At 47.1% G+C, this 19,670-nt stretch overlaps 2 protein-coding genes and 1 long non-coding RNA gene across 6 annotated transcripts in view; 1 reads left to right on the top strand and 2 right to left on the bottom strand.

Annotated features, from left to right (window-relative positions):
• LOC127600698 (uncharacterized) overlaps positions 1–19,670 on the top strand; it is a 135,198-nt gene that overhangs the window by 26,095 nt on the left and 89,433 nt on the right. The gene's annotated exons all lie outside the window — the stretch shown is intronic.
• On the bottom strand, positions 594–13,822 carry pklr (pyruvate kinase L/R). Of its 3 annotated transcripts, none has more exons than XM_052065136.1 (12): positions 13,668–13,822; positions 9,861–10,025; positions 9,124–9,215; positions 8,911–9,042; positions 7,590–7,776; positions 6,185–6,458; positions 5,412–5,562; positions 3,893–4,045; positions 3,623–3,789; positions 2,071–2,137; positions 998–1,112; positions 594–860 (listed from the first exon to the last, which is right to left on the bottom strand). In XM_052065136.1, the coding sequence occupies exons 2-12, from the start codon at positions 9,997–9,999 to the stop codon at positions 754–756; spliced, it is 1,584 nt and encodes a 527-aa protein (XP_051921096.1). In that variant the 5' UTR covers positions 10,000–10,025; positions 13,668–13,822; the 3' UTR covers positions 594–753. The 3 variants fall into 3 exon arrangements, with proteins under 3 accessions (XP_051921096.1, XP_051921094.1, XP_051921095.1); XM_052065134.1 differs by lacking the exon at positions 13,668–13,822 and adding an exon at positions 13,466–13,620; XM_052065135.1 differs by lacking the exon at positions 13,668–13,822 and adding an exon at positions 11,861–12,010.
• Positions 13,803–19,589, bottom strand: LOC127600516 (cytochrome P450 11B, mitochondrial). Of its 2 annotated transcripts, none has more exons than XM_052065153.1 (9): positions 19,262–19,589; positions 18,721–18,876; positions 18,426–18,640; positions 16,949–17,152; positions 16,557–16,714; positions 16,323–16,489; positions 15,377–15,455; positions 15,093–15,302; positions 13,803–14,056 (listed from the first exon to the last, which is right to left on the bottom strand). In XM_052065153.1, the coding sequence occupies exons 1-9, from the start codon at positions 19,537–19,539 to the stop codon at positions 13,946–13,948; spliced, it is 1,578 nt and encodes a 525-aa protein (XP_051921113.1). In that variant the 5' UTR covers positions 19,540–19,589; the 3' UTR covers positions 13,803–13,945. The 2 variants fall into 2 exon arrangements, with proteins under 2 accessions (XP_051921113.1, XP_051921114.1); XM_052065154.1 differs by lacking the exon at positions 19,262–19,589 and adding an exon at positions 19,030–19,074.

Raw genomic sequence — 19,670 nt, 5'->3', positions numbered from 1 at the left:
TTTTTACTATAATTGGCCATGATGGACGTCAGCTGTGATCAATCCCACAGGGCACGCCGAAAAGTAAAAAAAAAAAAAGATGCAATGCGTGAAAAAACAGAGCCGTGATCGAGTGAGGGACAACTGCACTAATTGGGGGGGGGGGGGGGGGGGGGTGAACAGGCAAATCTTTCCGTGATTTAAAAAAATTCTCTGACGGATTCGCAACCCGCTCATTTTCCACCGACTGCCATCCGAATGTCTGAGAGGCCAACCTAAGGGATGAGCGAAACAAAATAAAGCACCGGAAAGAATATGGCGTAATGACTTTATGGCCGAAGCAGTGTGCCGTTTGCGGGCATCTGGGTCATCTCAGCGAACAAAAGACCACGAGTCATCTCGTAAAAAAAAATAAAACAAAAGAACTACTCTGGCGGAAAGAAAGACTGCGAGTGGAATCAAAGGACACAGTCCATAATCATATATTGCGGCGATTATCTTTTTTATTTTTTTAATCACTCACACGTCAAAGAGAGGCAAAGAATATGAGAGTGGACGGCCAAAAACCAGAGCAGCTTCCTTCCCATCCCGAGCACAAAAGGAGAGAGGAAAGGTTACGATTGCTTCAAGTTTTATTGGCTGAGCCGGAGTCATTGCTTTGAAAACAGACGCGCATCGTACCCGAGCGGAAATGTGAGCTAGCTTAACCGCACGCCACTGTTGCAAAGTGTAACCGGAAGTGTTAGCCGGCGACGGCCGCTGATGGCTACGTGGCTACGTGACGTTGACGGCCCTCATGATGTTCGTGTGACCCGACCCCGGAATCCAGCCGGTCACAATGATCACCATGTCGCCCTTTTTGAAGAATCCTCTCGCCTTGCCTGTTCCACACAAGAAATAACCCAGCGTCAAGGCACGGCAAGAAACGTTGACGCGGGTCCATGAGTGAGGCTGGATCTCAAATTTGTATCAACATTGCCACGTAAGTGGCGAAACCCCCCCCCCAAAAAAACCTTACCTATTTCTATTCCAAAGTTGACACGGTTGTCGACATCGTCGGCCCAGACGGGCGCTGGTAGCGGGTGAAAAAGGACGGGGAAGACTCCCCGCAGCAACTGCGACTGACGCGCCACCTGGACAACAAAAGAGCTTCAACTTATTAGCCATTCATTCATTCATTCATCTTCCTAACCGCTTGATCCTCACTAGGGTCGCGGGGGGTGCTGGAGCCTATCCCAGCTGTCTTCGGGCAGTAGGCAGGGCACACCCCGAATTGGTAGCCAGCCAATCACAGGGCACACAGAGACGAACAACCATTCGCACTCTCACTCACACCTAGGGACAATTTAGAGTGTTCAATCAGCCTGCCATGCATATTTTTGGAATGTGGGAGGAAACCGGAGCACCCGGAGAAAACCCACGCAGGCCCGGGGAGAACATGCAAACTCCACACAGGGAGGCCGGAGCTGGAATCGAACCCGGTACCTCTGCACTGTGAAGCCCACGTGCTAACCACTGGACTACCGGGCCGCGCTTATTAGCCAGCACGCTGCAATTTTGATGGTGATATTTTGGGCTTCGTCTAGTCATGAAAAAAAAATGTTCCATCAGCCTGCCATGCGTGTTTTTGGAATGTAGGAGGTAATCAGAGTACCCGGAGAAAACCCACGCAGGCCCGGGGAGAACATGCAAACTCCACACAGGAAGGACCACTATAGCGCCTGCACGATAGTAATTTTCAGGGGTTGCATTTCAAGGTAGTTAAAAAATAGCTATGGAATCAATATCTTGGGACTTTTACCCGCAAAATTTTTTTTAGATTGCGGCAAAATGACGGGCGAGTAAGTCAAATAAACGCTATCGGTGGAGTCATGAGATAACATCGGCACCCATGTTATACTTTAAAAATAATACATATAATAAAAAAACCCTAAAAGATACATGTTGTGTAGGATGCAATTTATGATACTCGGCTCTTCTTTTGTTAACGCGGGGTGAGTTTGAAACGATTTCACGTTTCGGTGGGCGCCACGCTAACAAAGGCGTCAGTCACTGCTCACTCATTTTCAAGGCAGTCGGCTCGTTGTGTACCTGCGGGCTCCTGGTGACGGCAATGATTGGACAGCGGGGCCGATACCTGGACAGGAGGTGTGCCGCCCTGTATACACACACACATGGAAAACACAAATGATAAATATGCATGACTGAAAGCTCAAATATGTCCCGTTTATTATATCGGCGAGCGGAGGTCATTCCAGGGAATCTGTTTGCATGCGCAAAACAGAAGGCGAAACGCAATCATTCCTGTGGGGTCTGAAAACAGAAAAAGGCATTTGTTCCGTCTGCTGATTTCCTTCGGGAGATGTGACTAACATTCGGTTGTTTGTTTCTGAAAGTCTGTCTGCTACAAGGAAAAATGAAAATAAATGAAGTCCATCATTTTCAGGAAGTATTCAACAGAATGACTGCGAGTTGCAGTTAAAACAGTGCAAAAAGCTTGCTAGAAACTTGTTGGGTTTTTTTGGGGTGTTTATTTTGTGAAAACGTACATATTGCGGAAGTACTACCATGATGTCAAAAGACGCTTAATGTGCTAAGAAATTAGAAAAGTCTGCACTCAATAATGTACCTTAAAAAATATACAGTAATGAAATAATTTCATAGAAAACAAACAAAAAGAAAGAAATTGTCATATGCAAACCTCGGCCACATAGGGGCAGTATAAGACAGTCGCGCAGATATCCTGTAATAATATTAGCCGCTCTTCACAGAGGATAAAATGCATACGTCTTGTTCTATTGTTTGTCTACAAGTGTTGCTGCATTGTTTGTGTTCGGATATCCATTGCTTTAGGGCAGGGGTGTCCAAACTTTTTGCCAAGGGGGCCAGATTTTACGTGGTAAAATGTCGGGGGGCCGACCTTGGCTGACATTCTTTACATTGAACAACAATATTGTTCAACAGATTTTAGTAAACCAGTCTGTTTCACATTTCCATTTTTATTTTAATTTCAACAATCTTAAGAATTTCTTTTGGTTCATTTGAAACAGGAATTTGAAATATGACATATCAGTCAATATAAACACGGAGTGATGTCTTGTTAACTCGTGAGTGATGCCCTCTAGTGTCTAAATGCTATTACTCATTTAGTGAATGCTATTACTCATTTAGCCACTAGAGGGAAGCAGTACTCAATGAAACATCACTCACCAGTCTACGAGACCTCAGTCAATGCAACACGTGTTCCATTGCGCCCAACCTGCGGGCCAGACGGCACTGATTTTATGACAGGGGCCGAGGGCCGGATGAAATTCGACCGCGGGCCGGATTTGGCCCGCGGGCCGGACTTTGGACATGCCTGCTTTAGGGTGAACAAGCCTGCCGCAGACATGCTAATTGTTAGCGAATATGCCGGTGGTGTTTCCCATTGTATGTGAGCATTAAGAAAGAGGAGAATATGTTGCCGCTTTAAATACACAACGTGTATATTTTTAAATGTTTGCTTTGACAGAAACTTTTGTGAAGGACAATTGATAATATTATTTCACTTGTATCTGAAGAAACCACTATCACAAATAAAAAATTTTCTTGTTGTTGTTTTTTTTCAAATGAGGGTTTGTACGGATAAGGTTAGAGTGCCCACCTGCCACTAGAGGTGAGGACGATAATGGCGCCAGCGCAGCACTTAAAGGACGACTCAACGGCCCCGATGGCCGTCACCTCTGTGGGGTCCGAGGACAGCGGGGTCAGGCGGCGCAGCTCCTCAAATAGCTGCTGGTGGAAAATGGCCGCCTCTGCCTCCCTGCAAATCTGACAGCACGGGATGAGACAGTCAGCAGGGGAGGAGGGGGGTTGGGGGGGGTTCCATGAGCAACACGAACACACACACACACACACGTGCGCGCGCACGTACCGAGTGCATCATGGCGACTGCCTTCACGGGAAACTGGCCCTTGGCGGTCTCGCCGGATAGCATCACACAGTCGGCTCCGTCCAGCACGGCGTTGGCCACGTCACTGCCCTCTGCTCGCGTGGGCCGCGGGTGGACCATCATGCTCTCCAGCATCTACGCGCGCACACACACACACACACACACACACACACACACACGTCAAACTTGTTTTCATCTGAGCCACAACTTAGTCATGGATGCCTTCAAGGCACACAAATGAGCTTTAACGGGACATGAAAAATCACACAAACCTCGATTTTAAGTCCTTGAGCCACAGAGCAGGCGAGTCATTTGAATCCCATTGACTTATTTTAAACAAAGTGAAATAATCGGTGAGGGGACGGAGAAAATGATTGAAAAAAATACAACTCAGCATAACACTGACTGTAGTACAGTGGTGCCTTGATATGAGTTTTATTTGTTCGGTGCCCATTAAAACGTTCATATCTTAAATCATCGCCTCCCATAGAAATGAATGGAAATGCCATTAATCCGTTCTAGCCTTGCAAATTTCCTGTTAGCGTTTTGTTTTTGTTTTTTTTTCCAGTCAGCAAAGACGTCACTCACTAGATCAGAGTTGTCAAACACATTTTTGGCATGGGCCAAGTTGGGGAGGGCTGTTACGACAGTGAAACTAAATCAATGTTTATATATTATTACTTGTACACAGAGGCGGCCCGGTAGTCCAGTGGTTAGCACGTCGGCTTCACAATGCAGCGGTACCGGGTTCGATTCCAGCTCCGGCCTCCCTGTGTGGTGTTTGCATGTTCTCCCCGGGCCTGCGTGGGTTTTCTCCGGGTGCTCCGGCTTCCTCCCACATTCCAAAAACATGCGCGGCAGGCTGATTGAACACTCTAAATCAGGTGTCACCAACATTTTTGAGGGTGAGAGCAACTTCATGTGTACCGATTGTGTGAAGGGCTACCAAATTGATACACGTCTGAAATAACATATTTGTCCAAAATACCTTCAATAATATGAGGATGTGTTATTTTTAATACTTGATGATTTAAATTGTCAGACTTTGATCGTGTTTCGAAATGTCTCACAGTACTGCCAATGTTTGCATTTTTAAATCATAATTTCTACTAGCAAATCACAATGTCCAGGCACTGGCGGGCTACTCAAGTGGTCTTCACGGGCTACCTGGTGCCCGCGGGCATCATGTTGGTGACCACTGCTCTAAATTGTCCCTAGGTGTGAGTGTGAGTGGTTGTTCGTTTCTGTGTGCCCTGCGATTGGCTGGCAACCGATTCAGGGTGTCCCCCACCTACTGCCCGAAGACGGCTGGGATAGGCTCCAGCACCCCCGCGACCCTGGTGAGGATCAAGCGGCTCGGAAAATGAATGAAATGAATACTTGTACACAACACATTGATGGATCACTAGTTTGGAAATGAGTCAAATCAATATAAAATAGTTTGGGCAATTATTGTATGAGTGAGTGTTAACACGGTAACAAAATGATTGCAAAATCTGACCTGCGTGGCGCAGATGACAGGCTTGCCGGATGCGTTGCAGCGACCAATCATCATTTTCTGGGCGATGAAGACTTTCTCAGCGGGGATCTCGATGCCCAGGTCTCCCCTGGCGACCATCACGCCGTCGCTTTCCGTCAAGATTTCCTCAATGCTGATACACAAATGAATGAGGAGGGGGAGAGAAGGGGTGCGGGGGGGGGGGGGGACTTCATGTTTGGGATAGCAGCAAAAAAATCGAATATTTCGCCACAACGTCCTCCCTGACTCACGGGGCACGCATCCAAAATGAGCGTGCCGCAGATGAGACGGTTATGACAAATATCCCGCCGTAATTGCACCGAGTCAAATATTCATGAGACGCTCAGGAGAAAATCGATCATTATGAACGTCCGCCGGCAAAGTTGGCGGCGGGATAAGTAATGGCGGAACGTCGGCTCGGAATCGTAAATTGTGTCACGATACATTAAGTGGTGGCCGTACGTCACGCGGGCAGGCTGCGAGCGGCGAGTCAAAGTCCCAGCTGACACCTTGATGACAGCTGGCAGGCGGCCATCAACGCCCCTGTCAGCGCCGCATCGTTAACTCACCCCCCCCGCCCCCCCCTGTAACATGCTCGGTGAGGCGATTAATATTGAACCCATTGACTCTCGTTCCTCCTCTGCAAAGCCAGAGATAGGACCAAGGTGGGGCACGATATTCCGTCGCGCCAACTTCCAGATATCACTTCTGACTATGTCAGAGATTTCACATGAATGACATAACGGTGGACTCACTTCTGGACTCCTTGGCGACTTTCCACCTTGCTTATCACCTTGATGTTCTTCCCGTGCTGGCCCAGAGCTCGCCTCACGTCGCGGACGTCCTTCGCCGAGCGGATGAAACTGGCGAATACGATGTCCACGCCCTGGGCCACGCCGAACCTCAGGTCGGCCTCGTCCCGCTCGCTGACCGCCGGCATGCCGATCAGATCACAGCCGGGCAGGTTGACGCCTTTGCGGCTGCAGAGCACGCCGTCAGACTCCACCACCGTGTCCACCCAGTCCGGACCTGCCCAGCCGTCCCATATGTTGGCATCATCAGCGAAATCCGATCTCGCATATGTCTATCGATTATTCATTCATTCATCTTCCGAGCCGCTTGATCCTCACTAGGGTTGCGGGGGATGCTGGAGCCTATCCCAGCTGTCTTCGGGCAGTAGGCGGGGGACACCCTGAATCGGTTGGCAGCCAATCGCAGGGCACACAGAGACGAACAACCATCCAAGCTCACACTCACACCTCGGGACAATTTAGAGTGTTCAATCAGCCTGCCTTGCATGTTTTTGGAATGTGGGAGGAAACCGGAGCACCCGGAGAAAACCCACGCAGGCCCGGGGAGAACATGCAAACTCCACACAGGGAGGCCGGAGCTGGAATCGAACCCGGTACCTCTGCACTGTGAAGCCGACGTGCTAACCACTGGACTACCGGGCCGCCCTCTATCGATTATTGATGATCAAATATATTTTGAAAGAGAAATTTGCCTTCACGTTGTTGGATTTATTTGCGCTTATTGGTGACAGCATATCATGCATCGCATCGACAGTACATTATTTGTTAGGAATTCATTCGCTAATGTATTACAATGAGAAAACGAGTTTTAGATGTACCGTTATTTTCAATTATATCACATCACGTGCAATATAGTCATTTAGTCAAATATTTCGTAACTCATTCACTCCCAAAGACGTTTTTAAACGTCTTTTCAGACTTGATCTAGAATTGGCTGGCACTGAATGAGTTAAAATATGAGCTTTAAATTGATTGCGTTTTATTTGTTTTCAATTACAGTGCTACCTCTACATAAGAAATTAATTGGTTCTAGAAGAAATTTCTTAACTAGAAAATTTTGGAAGTAGAGACGCGTTTTCCATGTAAGTGCCCTAATCCGTTCCAAGTCCCTAACCAAAGTCAGACATGAATATTTTCTAAAACATAAAAATGCATCATAATATGTAACAAATACATGCTACAATTAGATTATTGCACAATAAATGAGAGTTTTGCATAAGGTAAAATAAAGTAAAGAATAAAAATGACCCATCTGATCCAGTCAGTGCCCATTTGAAAATGCTTTTTACCACCACCTACTGGACTGGAGTGTAACTGCCCAGCACATCAGGCGAGAGTCATTTCATACCAGTTTCCTGAACTTTAAGTCCGATGAGTCCGTCGTCGATGTAGATCTTGTCCCCGCTCTTTAGGACCCGCGGTAGATCGGCATAGTCCACCCAGATGTTCTTGCCATCTGTGGAGTCTTTGTCGGCTTGTGCCGTCACCACGCGAACGCGGCTGCCCTTTTCCAGCTTCACCTCGTCCTCCACTTTCTTCACAAACAAACACACATTCTCATATTGCTTCGCCGATTGGATGAGAGAAGTCACAAATTTAAATGAAAAAAAATCTGTGTGTGTGTGGGGGTGTGGGGGGGGTGCCTAAAAATTTATAAATCGTCCTTTAAGGCATTGTGTGTGTTCATTCCACTTTGTCCATATGTTGCTCAAATGACGACTCATGATTACAGTCCATCCATCTGCTCCATTTAAAGTTGCAGTCAGATGGCAGGAAGTGTTGTTGGCGACCCAAATCCAAAGTGTCTTCGTACTTGTATACTTTCTCCGTGGCGACGTAACTACGATCTGTGCGCCGCCTGCGTCACGCAGAGCATCCAATCATCCAATCAAGACGTGAAAAGGTTTCCAACAGCTCGCAGTCATTTAGCACGCAAAGTAGACGAGGTGCGACGTGAACACAAGAGTCCCAAAATAGCACATGACAACACCACCTGTTGTTACCACGATTAAATGCGCAGAAAGATAATAACTAAGGATGGATAAAAATTGACTTTTTAAACTGCCCTTGCACCTCACCCTTAAGGACCAAAGTGCTAAATGACTGCAAGCTTTTAGCCTGCAGCTAAAAGTACCGGTAGATTAATTTCAACCCGCAATATGATCAAGTGGGCGGCCTGGTAGTCCGGTGGTTAGCACGTCGGCTTCACAGTGCAGAGGTACCGGGTTCGATTCCAGCTCCGGCCTCCCTGTGTGGAGTTTGCATGTTCTCCCCGGGCCTGCGTGGGTTTTCTCCGGGTGCTCCGGTTTCCTACCACATTCCAAAAACATGCATGGCAGGCTGATTGAACACTCTAAATTGTCCCTAGGTGTGAGTGTGAGCGCGAATGGTTGTTCGTCTATGTGTGCCCTGTGATTAGCTGGCAACCGATTCAGGGTGTCCCCTGCCTACTGCCCGAAGACAGCTGGGATAGGCTCCAGCACCCCCCGCGACCCTAGTGAGGATCAAGCGGCTCGGAAGATGAATGAATGAATGAATGAATATGATCAAGTGTTCATATTCGTTGTTGATCCTTGGGGTATTTCCACTCCGAGCACGCCACAGCCATGTTATTACAAAAAAAAAAAAAATCAACGGCAAAAAAAATGATCTGCGTTGTGGCGTTTTACCCCGTTCACTAATCCAGTGCGTATCTCTGGTCCTTTGGTATCCAAGGCGATGGCCACAGGCCGATAGTACAGCGGGTCGGATGTGACCGTCTCCACCGCCTCGCGGATGTTCTTGATGGTTTCGCCGTGGTACTGAAAAGACAATCGATACACGCCGAGAGCATTGTGAGAGAGAGAAAAAAAATTGTGGGCCAATGCCGCGTGGACACGCACCTCGTGGGAACCGTGTGAAAAATTCAAACGTGCGATGTTCATCCCGGCTTTGACCATTTCCTGGAGTTTGGCAACGGATCGGGAAGCGGGACCTTCAAGGAAGGAAGTACAATTTTTATTTACAAATTTCAAAATATATCGCTTCCAGCTCCGGCCTCCCTGTGTGGAGTTTGCATGTTCTCCCTGGGCCTGCGTGGGTTTTCTCCGGGTGCTCCGGTTTCTTCCCACATTCCAAAAAAACATGCATGGCAGGCTGATTGGACGCTCTAAATTGTCCCTAGGTGTGAGTGTGAGCATGGATGGTTGTTCGTCTCTGTGTGCCCTGCGATTGGCTGGCAACCGATTCAGGGTGTCCCCCGCCTACTGCCCCGGAGACAGCTGGGATAGGCTCCAGCACCCCCGCGACCCTAGTGAGGATCAAGCGGCTCGGAAGACGAATGAATGACTGAATGAATGAAAATATATCGCTGCCTTGTTATACAGAATATATGTACTGCAATGCGTGACGAGAGAAGAATCAGGAAAAAAGTCCCTGCGGGATACATGACATGATTCAGTGTGATGTCACCGTCCTTGGACGAAGCAGGGCCAATCTGTCAACAAGTCCGAGTGACACTTGGCCGACTCCAACGTGAGCAGCGAGCGTGTCTGACAAGCTGCTGCTAACTCGACAGCGAACACACGGCGACGGGCGACGAGATCGCCTTTTATTGACAGCGAGTAGGTGTGTTGCTGACCGATGGTGCACACGATGCTGGTGTTGCGGGCCGTGATGGGTTCCTGGTCGATATCCAGAAGACACAGGTGCTCCAGGAAGGTGTCGGCCATGCTGGCATCCAGCTGCTGGCGCTGGATGAAAGAGTCGGGCATCGTCATGGCCTCCGAGTAACGTCTGATGCGAGCTGCTCAAAAAAAAAAAAAAAAACAGAAAAACGGTCAACAGACTCAGACGGGCCGATCAGAACTCATTCACTCCCAAAGACGTTTTTAAACGTCTTTTCAGACTTGGTCTAGAATTGGCTAGTACTGAATGAGTTAACGATAAGCCCGGATAAGAGACGTCACTCGCGATTGCGACCAGCCGAATTTGAAAGGAAACAAGCGACTGTCGTTTTCTAACGGCCGAACGTTCGTCTGCCTGGGCAAGCGCGTTGGATGTTAGCTTGCGCTGAGGAGTAAAAACTCCCTCAGCCGCGCCTTCAAACGAGATAACATTTTATTGGATTTTGTTCTCGGCCGAAGACTTCTTACCGAAGACAATATGGTCTTAGGGCGGCCTGGTAGTCCAGTGGTTAGCACGTTGGCTTCACAGTGCAGAGGTATCGGGTTCGATTCCAGCTATGGCCTCCCTGTGTGGAGTTTGCATGTTCTCCCCGGGTCTGCGTGGGTTTTCTCCGGGTGCTCCGGTTTCCTCCCACATTCCAAAAACATGCGCGGCAGGCTGATTGAACACTCTAAATTGTCCCGAGGTGTGAGTGTGAGTGCGAATGGTTGTTCGTCTTTGTGTGCCCTGCGATTGGCTGGCAACCGATTCAGGGTGTCCCCCGCCTACTGCCCGGAGACGGCTGGGATGGGCTCCAGCACCCCCTGCGACCCTAGTGAGGATCAAGCGGCTCAGAAGATGAATGAATGAATGAATATGGTCTTAATCCCCCCGCCCCCAGGGTACATATCGTTATCTCGACAACAAGAAATGTAACAGCGGCCTCGGCATGCGTCAGTCACGCTAAGCGAATTGCATTTCTGTATTCGTCTTGTGCGTCATGGCTGGAAAAGGACACGCCGAGCGTGCTCCTTTTCGTCAAATGCCACACGTGAATGTGAAAATCATAATTAGGATTCACGAGCGTGCCATGACAGAAATACGAGACGCGTCCCCCATTCGTGGACTGCAGAAAGACAAGATGGAGATACTCGGACACATTTCGATCGAGCTCTTTTTTCCCCTTATCGGGGGGCCATTTTCGAGTTATATGACGGTCAAGCGTGATTCATTTGATTGGCGTTCGTCCTTTCTTCATCCAGACAACGGAGAATAGAAATGTGTCTGTGTGACTGAAGTGGGGGTGTGGAGGGGGGGTTCAAAGGGGGCAGAATTATTGTGATGCATTCTGAGCAGTTTGTGGTTGAAATGTTATTTGGGTTGTTTCAATACTCCAACGGGCCGGATCTGGGCCAGAGGTCATAGGTCGCGGAGCCGTGATGGAGCCCCCCCCCCCCCCACCCCCTAGGCGGTCGTGAATGTAAGACGGATGGTCCCGATCGATATCCTGCTCCGACAGCGGCACTTTGGAGTAGAATGGAAGCAGCCTGGGGGGGGGGGGGTGGTTGACATTTAACGCCAAACGCATTTACATGATGTTTATGCTCAAAGGAAGGGTGGGGGGGGGGGGGGGGGGGGACTCCACTGCTACTTGCCACTCAAGTGCTAAAGTTTACATCTCTGGGGGGTGATGGAAAAAAAAACACTCATCAGAGTTGACAAAATATTGGGCGGTAGACAATTTTATAGGGAGAAAAATGCAATTCTTACGCTAGGCTACAGGCAGAATATTGTTGTTGTAGTCGCGATATCGTCATTCTGACATTTGACAAACACCGGCGTGTGAGTATTTTGATCTCAAGGCACAACTGAATTTAATTCAAACAAATCAATCAAAATAATACTGCAGCTAACATGGGGCTCCTAACAAGGCCCAAAAAATAAAATTAAGAAATAATAATAGGCTTCACTCACCCATTTTGACACCAGCAGGCACCTCTTGTTGCTTTACTCGTTTTTTAAAATTTAAATATATATGAAATATTTTGGATGTCTTTTAAATGTCGCCTCCGTCTTAACTGCTTGTTTCCACTCAGCACGCACACTTACCGGTAATCGCACACGCTCATAATCAAAGTCATGTAGCCACGCCCCCACCTGCCTCTCTCATTAACCCTCTCAACCCTCCACGCACGCACACACATCAAGTCAGGACGCCGGTGTGAGGATCGCGAAAATGTCAGAAACCCAAATTGGTCGAATAACGTGAAGTGCGCTGAAGGTCAGTGTGACATTTATCTATTTGTGGCATCGCTGCGGCATTACGCAATTCACACAAAAACTGAAACGCCCGTTTGTGTGAGTTCAAGTGTAACCCTCCCACTCAAAGGTCACGAGGAACATGACACAAATCACCAGTGACTTCATTCTCATTATTTTCCTTCGACACATTTGCAGCAACTCCAACTTAACTGGAATCACGATGGCATTTTTTCCCCCCCCAAGTACAAATTTCGCAACAAAAAAAAACCTGCAATAAATTCCAAATTTGTAGTCATTAAAAAGAAGAAAAATAATATGAAGGCAAAATAAATTAATGAATATTTGTAATTCATTAATTTATATTAAATTAAATATTAAATTTAATTTAATATAAATTATTACATTAAATTATTATATTAAATTATTTTAATATTAAATCTAAGATTAAAATATTTTTTTTATTTATTTCAGTGTCATTTTTACCGTTTTACTAATTTAAAGATATTAATTTCTATATTCATTATTTTAATATAAATATTATTAGATTAGATATTAGATTTAATATTTATATAAATATTATTAGATTAGATATTAGATTTAATTTTAAAATAATGAATATAGAAATTAATATCTTTAAATGAGTAAGATGGTAAAAATGACACTGAAATAAATACAATCGAGATGAAATAACTGCAATATTTCACATATAAATATTAGATTTAATATTAAAATAATGAATATAGAAATTAATATTTTTAAATGAGTAAAACGGTAAAAATGACACTGAAATAAATACAATCGAGATGAAATAACTGCAATTCAAAGCAAATAAAATTGCATCAAATCCCATCGCATTCGGGTTAAAAAGAAATGAACATGAATCAAATTTAATTGGCCACCATTTGAGTTGAAGGTGAGGCCACAACTCGTCTCGTCCTTCCTGTTGAGATTCATGAAAAGTTTACGAGCGCAATCACGACCGGCTCACGCCGTGCGATGCGTTGACGACTTTTAGACTTTGACACAGGCAGCAATGATGTCAAGTGACACTTTTTTGCCCCCCCCCCCCAACTTGTCTCTCAGCGATTTTCATTTCTTTTAAATAGTAACTTGTGACTCAGCTTGGCAGACGGAAGCAGGAGGTGTAAATCTTTAGCTAGGGAGCAAACAGACCTTTGCACCCTTGTCGCCGCACGAGTGCAATTTAACAATGCGTGATCATCAAGTATTCTTGTGTCATAAATAAAAATGTTTTTAAAAAATCAGCCGAGCACAGTCAGGTTGATCAAAAGTTGTCATTTCACACGCGGGCCTCACTTTGGAAGCCAGCAGCCTTTTCCCAAAAGGTGGACATGATGTCCAGTATTTCCCTCGTTGCACTGCAGCTCATGACGAAAATCAAACGTGACCGTGAACTCGTGCAAATAATAAACTGCCGAGCGTTCAAAGTCGGGGCCGCGGCGGAAGAAAAACGAGACGACGAGAGGAAAGCCGGAAAATAGGAAGGCAAAGCACCAACCTGTCGGACGCAGCAAGCCGCAGGCCGTGAATGAAAGTCGACAAACAGCCCGAGCAGGAAAAGCCGGGAGGGCTGCTTCGACTTGAGCGCCACCTACAGGACAATTCTGGCAGACATTTACTCATCACGAAAACCACAGGGCATAGAAATCACGCTTTATTTGGATTTGAGTCAACCATTGTTTGAATACAAAGTGAAAAGGGGTTGGGGCAGTACTGTACTTGCGTGTGCGTGTGTGTGTGTGTGTGTGTGTGTGTGTGTGTGCATGTGCGTGTGCGTCAGAGCATCCTGAAGGTGATCCTGGGAGGGGACTCGGGCTGCAGGATGAGCATGAACTTGGTGTCGATGTCTTGAGACGAGGACACGCTGAGGTGGAAGTTGAGCAGGATCTAAGCGCACAAACACAAAGGCCGGCCGGCGGCATCAAGTCAAGAAATGATCATTTTGGAGCCCGACGACAACGTCGAAAGCCGACGTCCTCACTTTCTGCTTGTTGTTTGGCCTTCAGCAAGTCAAAAGCATGCACAGTCGGATTCATTTCAGGTGATAAAAAAATATAAAAAATATTTTAATATTTTAAACTTTTAAAATTAAAATTAAAATATTTTAAAATTTTAAAATAAAATTTAAAATATTGTAAAATTCTAAAATAAAAATTAAAATATTTTAACATTTTAAAATAACATTTAAAATATTGTAAAATTTTAAAATAAAAATTAAAATATTTTAACATTTTAAAATAAAATTTAAAATATTTTAAAATTTTAAAATATTGTAAAAAATATATAAAATATTTTTTTATAAAATATATAGAATACTGTAAATAAATACAGTACATGCATACGTTCACCCCCCCCCCGCCCCCCCACACAAAAACCCTGAGTTATACCCCCAGGAATATAAAACGTCGACAACCCCTGTTCAAACGCCAGATTTGATGTCAATCAAATTCAATTGATTTTTTTTTTGTTTTGTTTTGTTTTCCCTTTTTGAAAGAGGAGGTTTGAACTACAGAAGGAAAGCATACCATGTCAAGAGTGGTTTAAAAAGCCAACACACCCCTGGATTACATCTGGGGTTGAGGGTGGGGGCGGGGGGGTATTAAAAATAATGTCTCCAAGAAAAATCATTTCAGAAAATTTTTGACAAAAAAACTATTACTGGCCAATCCAGAAGACGTTCCTTTTCTTTCTGTCACTCTTAAATGCCTTTAAAATGTTTTTGGGGGGTGCGGGGGGGTTGAGTTGGCTTGTGTATGAAATGTGCTATATGAATAAAACTTGCTTGCCTAAAATTTCGAGTGTTTCCTTTGCCTTGAATGAAGGTTGTATGAGGGCATCAGTTTCACCCTCTCATTGCACTTTCTGCGATGGGCAAAACGGATCGGAAATGGGCGCGGAAAAAAAAAATTAAAAAACACCTCACGTGCATGAGCAAGAGTTGAATCTCGTTCTCCGCGATCCTGCGGCCGATGCACTGCCTGGAGCCGAAGCCAAACGCCAGCGAGCGGAACGCGGCGCCGCCGTCGGCCCTTTCCGGTCGCATTCGGGTCCAACGAGCCGGGTCGAAGGTCAGCGGGTCGTCGAAGACCTTTGCACTCCTCCCCATAGGGTAAAGACAGACCTGGACTAAGGTCTGAGGGGGGGGCAGAAGACGCCGCTCTAACGTTTGGATGTTGGCGCCGTGATTGGTTGACGCGATTGACTCACTCCGGCCGGAATGTTGTAGTTCTGGAGAACGAGATCTCGGACTGGGCAGCGCTGAACCGTGATGCCGACTGGATACAGTCTGGAGAAACGCAGGTGAGTTTTGGAAGCACCGCGGCAATGAAAGTCTGAAGTGAATTCAGACGATTCACAAAGCGATTTGTGTACCCGATGGATCAACGCAGATCGTCGTTGTTTTTGTCATGGTTATTTTTAAGATCAGGATTAACGTATTGGCCCGAATATAAGACGGTGTTTTTTGCATTGAAATAAGACAAGAGAAAAAGTGGGGGTCGTCTTATATTCGGGGTCTAGACATTATACCCATTCACGACGCTAGATGGCGCCAGATATCAATGAAGCGAATGCTGAACTTGACTCCCCAGGGCAAAGCGAACCCCTGTCACGAAGAATAAAAATAAAAATAGCGCTGGCACGAAGAAGAAAAACTTTAAAAAATAGCGGGAAGAATGAAAAGAGAAGAAAATAATAGAAGAGATATTATAAAAAATATTTATATTTTGAAAAATATGATTTAAAAAAAATATCTGGAGCAAAGTGGGTCAAAGATCGGCCAGGTTAACCGGCAGCTGAGGAGACGTTATGATGTAATTGTTTAATTACATCATTAAAATTAAATTTAATTAAAACAATTAATTGAAATGTAATTTCAAAAACCAGAAGCCATTCATTTACGAATGTGATTGCACTTTAGATTTAAATGAGGCAAAATAACATGTTTTTCCTCTCAAATATATTGTTATAATCATTTGTTTCAGATGCACTGTAATTATTTTCTGTACAAAAATTGATTTGGTGTTCAAAATGTCTTTTTTCAAATTTGAGTCTTGAAAAAGAGGGGGTCGTTTTATAATCAGGGCCGTCTTATATACGGGCCAAAACGGTATCTGAAGACAAACGAATAGTGAGTAAAAAGTTATTTGCATACCTGAGAATCTCCTTGACGGCGCCTTTAAGTAGCGGTGCCCCCTCCAGAGCTTTGAGAGGGTCGCCGTGGGCCCGGCCCACCGACTCGATCACCTGCCGCCTGACGCTTTCCTGCACAGCGGGGTTCCGAGCCAGCTCGAACAAAGCGAACTGCAGCGGCACCGCCGTCTGGACAGAAATCAACGCAATCAATCGGCGCAAGTACATCAACGGAGCGGCCGGGTCACTCACGCACCGTGTCGACCGCGCCGGCCATCAGTTCGGTCATGTTGGCTTTGATGGCCTCGCGGGTCAACTGGCCTTTCTCCAGCAGCTGGCCCAGAACTCCGCGGACCTCGCCCACATCGGGTTTGGAAGACGAGCGCTGGAAGCCCTTCTTAATACTGGTCTCGGCTGCAAGGACACAAGCGGCTTAAGTGCGCGCAAAATGATTTCAAAATCTCAACGTTATTTATTATTTACAATTTGATACACATGATTTGCTTTCGCGGGCCACATAAAATGACCCGGCGGGCCGGATCTGGCACCCGGGCCTTAGGTTTCACACCTGTTAAGTACCAGCCCTCATCACCCAAGCAAGTACCGAGAGCTGAAAAAAAAAATCGAGAAACGTCGATCTGACGCTACCGTGATCGAAGATGTGGTCCCACGCAGTGGCATGCTGCGTCCACAAGGAGGCGCCTAAGCGTTCCATCAAGGCGCAGGGCAAGTAGAGGAGGGGCACGGTGGTGGCCAGCATTCTTTCCACCGCCCAGATGAACTTCTGAGACTCCATGGATGGCGTTGACGAGAAAAGGCCGATGCGCTCCCCGTACAGAACGTAGCAGCTGGCTGCGTGAGACGAGCGCGCAAACGGGAACGACATGAGTCACATCATCTCCTGGCACAGGTTTTTTGACAACCGGCGGAAGATTTTTTTCTTTTTTTGATTCAGTTGTACATCTAGCAGATGTGCCGGCATCATGCTGGCAATGCACGGTGTGGCGGGGCGGTCTATTTCGGAATCAGTATAATACCTGGCCGAGGTCCTTTTTCAACAAGCGCGGCGCCATGACTCAAAGTCAATAACCCCGCCTTCTGCCTCAAACGCACACACATTCATACAAGTGAGTCACGCAAGCAGCACATTTGTAAATGTGTCATGTGCGCCATCGTCTGTCGTCTATTTTTACGCACGCGTGACCCGGCACGCGTCATGTTCAGTATATTCAGAAAGTAATTCACAGCGGATCACATTTTCCACATTTTGGAAGTCTAAAGCCTTATTGTTCCTCAATATTTTGTGGGCGCCTTGGCCACCCGCGGGCACTTAGGTACCTTTCTCAGCTCCTCCGTACGGCAGGATTAGCTGTTCGTGGCAGAGGATAAAGACCCAATTCTGATGAGTATTCATTCATTCATCTTCCGTACCGCTTGATCCTCACTAGGGTCGCGGGGGGTGCTGGAGCCTATCCCAGCTGTCTCCGGGCAGTAGGCGGGGGACACCCTGAATCGGTTGCCAGCCAATCGCAGGGCACACAGAGACGAACAACCATCCACACACACACCTAGAGACAATTTAGAGTGTTCAATCAGCCTGCCATACATATTTTTGGAATGTGGGAGGAAACCGCAGCACCCGGAGAAAACCCACGCAGGCCCGGGGAGAACATGCAAACTCCACACGGGGAGGCCGGAGCTGGAATCGAACCCGGTACCTCCGCACTGTGAAGCCGACGTGCTAACCACTGGACTACCGGACCGCCCCTCCGGTGAGTATTATCTGTCTTTATGTTTTTGCTGCAAAGTGTGTGTTCATGCACCCGTGGTTTCAAGGGTCACAACACCGCCACGTAGATGCTAACTGTTAGCATCTGTTTATGCTGTTTGTGTGATACTTTCTTGAAGAAAAGACAATCGTTGGCCCTTTGAAATCTCGCAGTTGGCTTTTTCTTGTCTTGACGACTATTTTTTGGAGGATTATTTTTCTGACACCCAACCAACCCCCCACCCACGTGCGTGCGTGCGTGCGCTCATAGTACAGTGTAAAACATGAGGATTGTGACCCCATCTGGACAAAAATAGTAGTGCACGTATTCTGGAAGTGAGCGACATCAACTCTGACCTTCCAGCGCAAAAGCGAAGAGGTCCGGACTGGGGTTCAAGGTCAGGCTGCTTTTGCCGTGCTTTCCGCCGGTCTGGTCCTCCAGGCGGCTCCCGATCATGCGGCAGAAATCCTTCGCTACCTCGTCCATGTGGGGAACGAAACGCTTGACTGCCGCGCTCAGCATCACCTCCTTGTTGAGGAGCAGACGGTCGGCGCGCCACTCGACACCGTTCCTGCCCACACACGGACAGTCAGTAAGGCTGTGTGTGTGTGTGTGTGTGTGTGTGTGTGTGTGTGTGTGTGAGTTGCTAACTTGAGGAAGACTCCTTTTTCGTGCCCGCGGGTCTCTCGGTGCAAGGCCCACGGCTGCAGGACCATCCGTTGCGGGTATAGGCCTTCGTAACGGAACAACTCGGCGATGTCTCCTGGCAACATGATGTTCACGGTGCTTTGAAGGCCCAGGTGCTCCCTTTAGCATGCAAACACACACACACACACACACAGTAAATCCCTGAAAGTAACACATTGAGATACAAGTTGGTGAATTGAGAACTGATCCAAAGCATACCACATCATACATTACGCGTCAATCCAGATAAAGATCCAACACAAACCACATCACCTGTTATTTACCGACGTCGAGGATGAATTTGAACCAAAGCATCTCACATCACGTGCTTCCTTATATTCTTATACCAATGTATGGAGAGGATTCACTTGTGATCCAAGGCATACCACATCATGCCATTCAGACCGAAGGAGATGAAGAGATGTGATTTATGAAGCCATTGTTCTTTTCTTAGCAGACGGGCTGGCGATCCAAAGCATACCACATCATCCCGAGCGGGAAGTACCTGTAGATGGGTCCCAGCGTGTTGAAGGAGGTCTCCATGTGCTTGTGGAGCAGCCTGAAACGACCTTCCCTCCAGAAGGTGAGCAGATTGAGCCATCTGTTGGCCCCCGTGTGCGGGATCTCCTCAAAGCTCCTCACGCGGCGGCGGCCGCCACCGCCGCCGCCGCTCGTCCCTACGACTTCTCCCGCTTCCTTCCCGCCCGGCGTCATGCCGAGCGCCCTGGAGGCCGTGGCGCCGTCCAGCCGGGCCGGGATGCGCGTTCTCAGTGCCGTGGCCATGCTCGTCGCGGGCGCCAGCGAAATGTCCGGTCCGGTTTACTGCGGGGAAGCCTTGGTAGCGGCGGTTTTGATAGCGGCTGATGATTTATGGACGCTAAGGTGGACGGTTCAAGAGAAGGACAACAAAACAC

This window comes from Hippocampus zosterae, chromosome 5, assembly GCF_025434085.1.
Source record: "Hippocampus zosterae strain Florida chromosome 5, ASM2543408v3, whole genome shotgun sequence".
In the NCBI taxonomy this organism is placed as follows: domain Eukaryota; kingdom Metazoa; phylum Chordata; class Actinopteri; order Syngnathiformes; family Syngnathidae; genus Hippocampus; species Hippocampus zosterae.
Note: the sequence above shows the minus strand (reverse complement) of the source record. Positions and strands in the feature narration are given on the sequence as shown.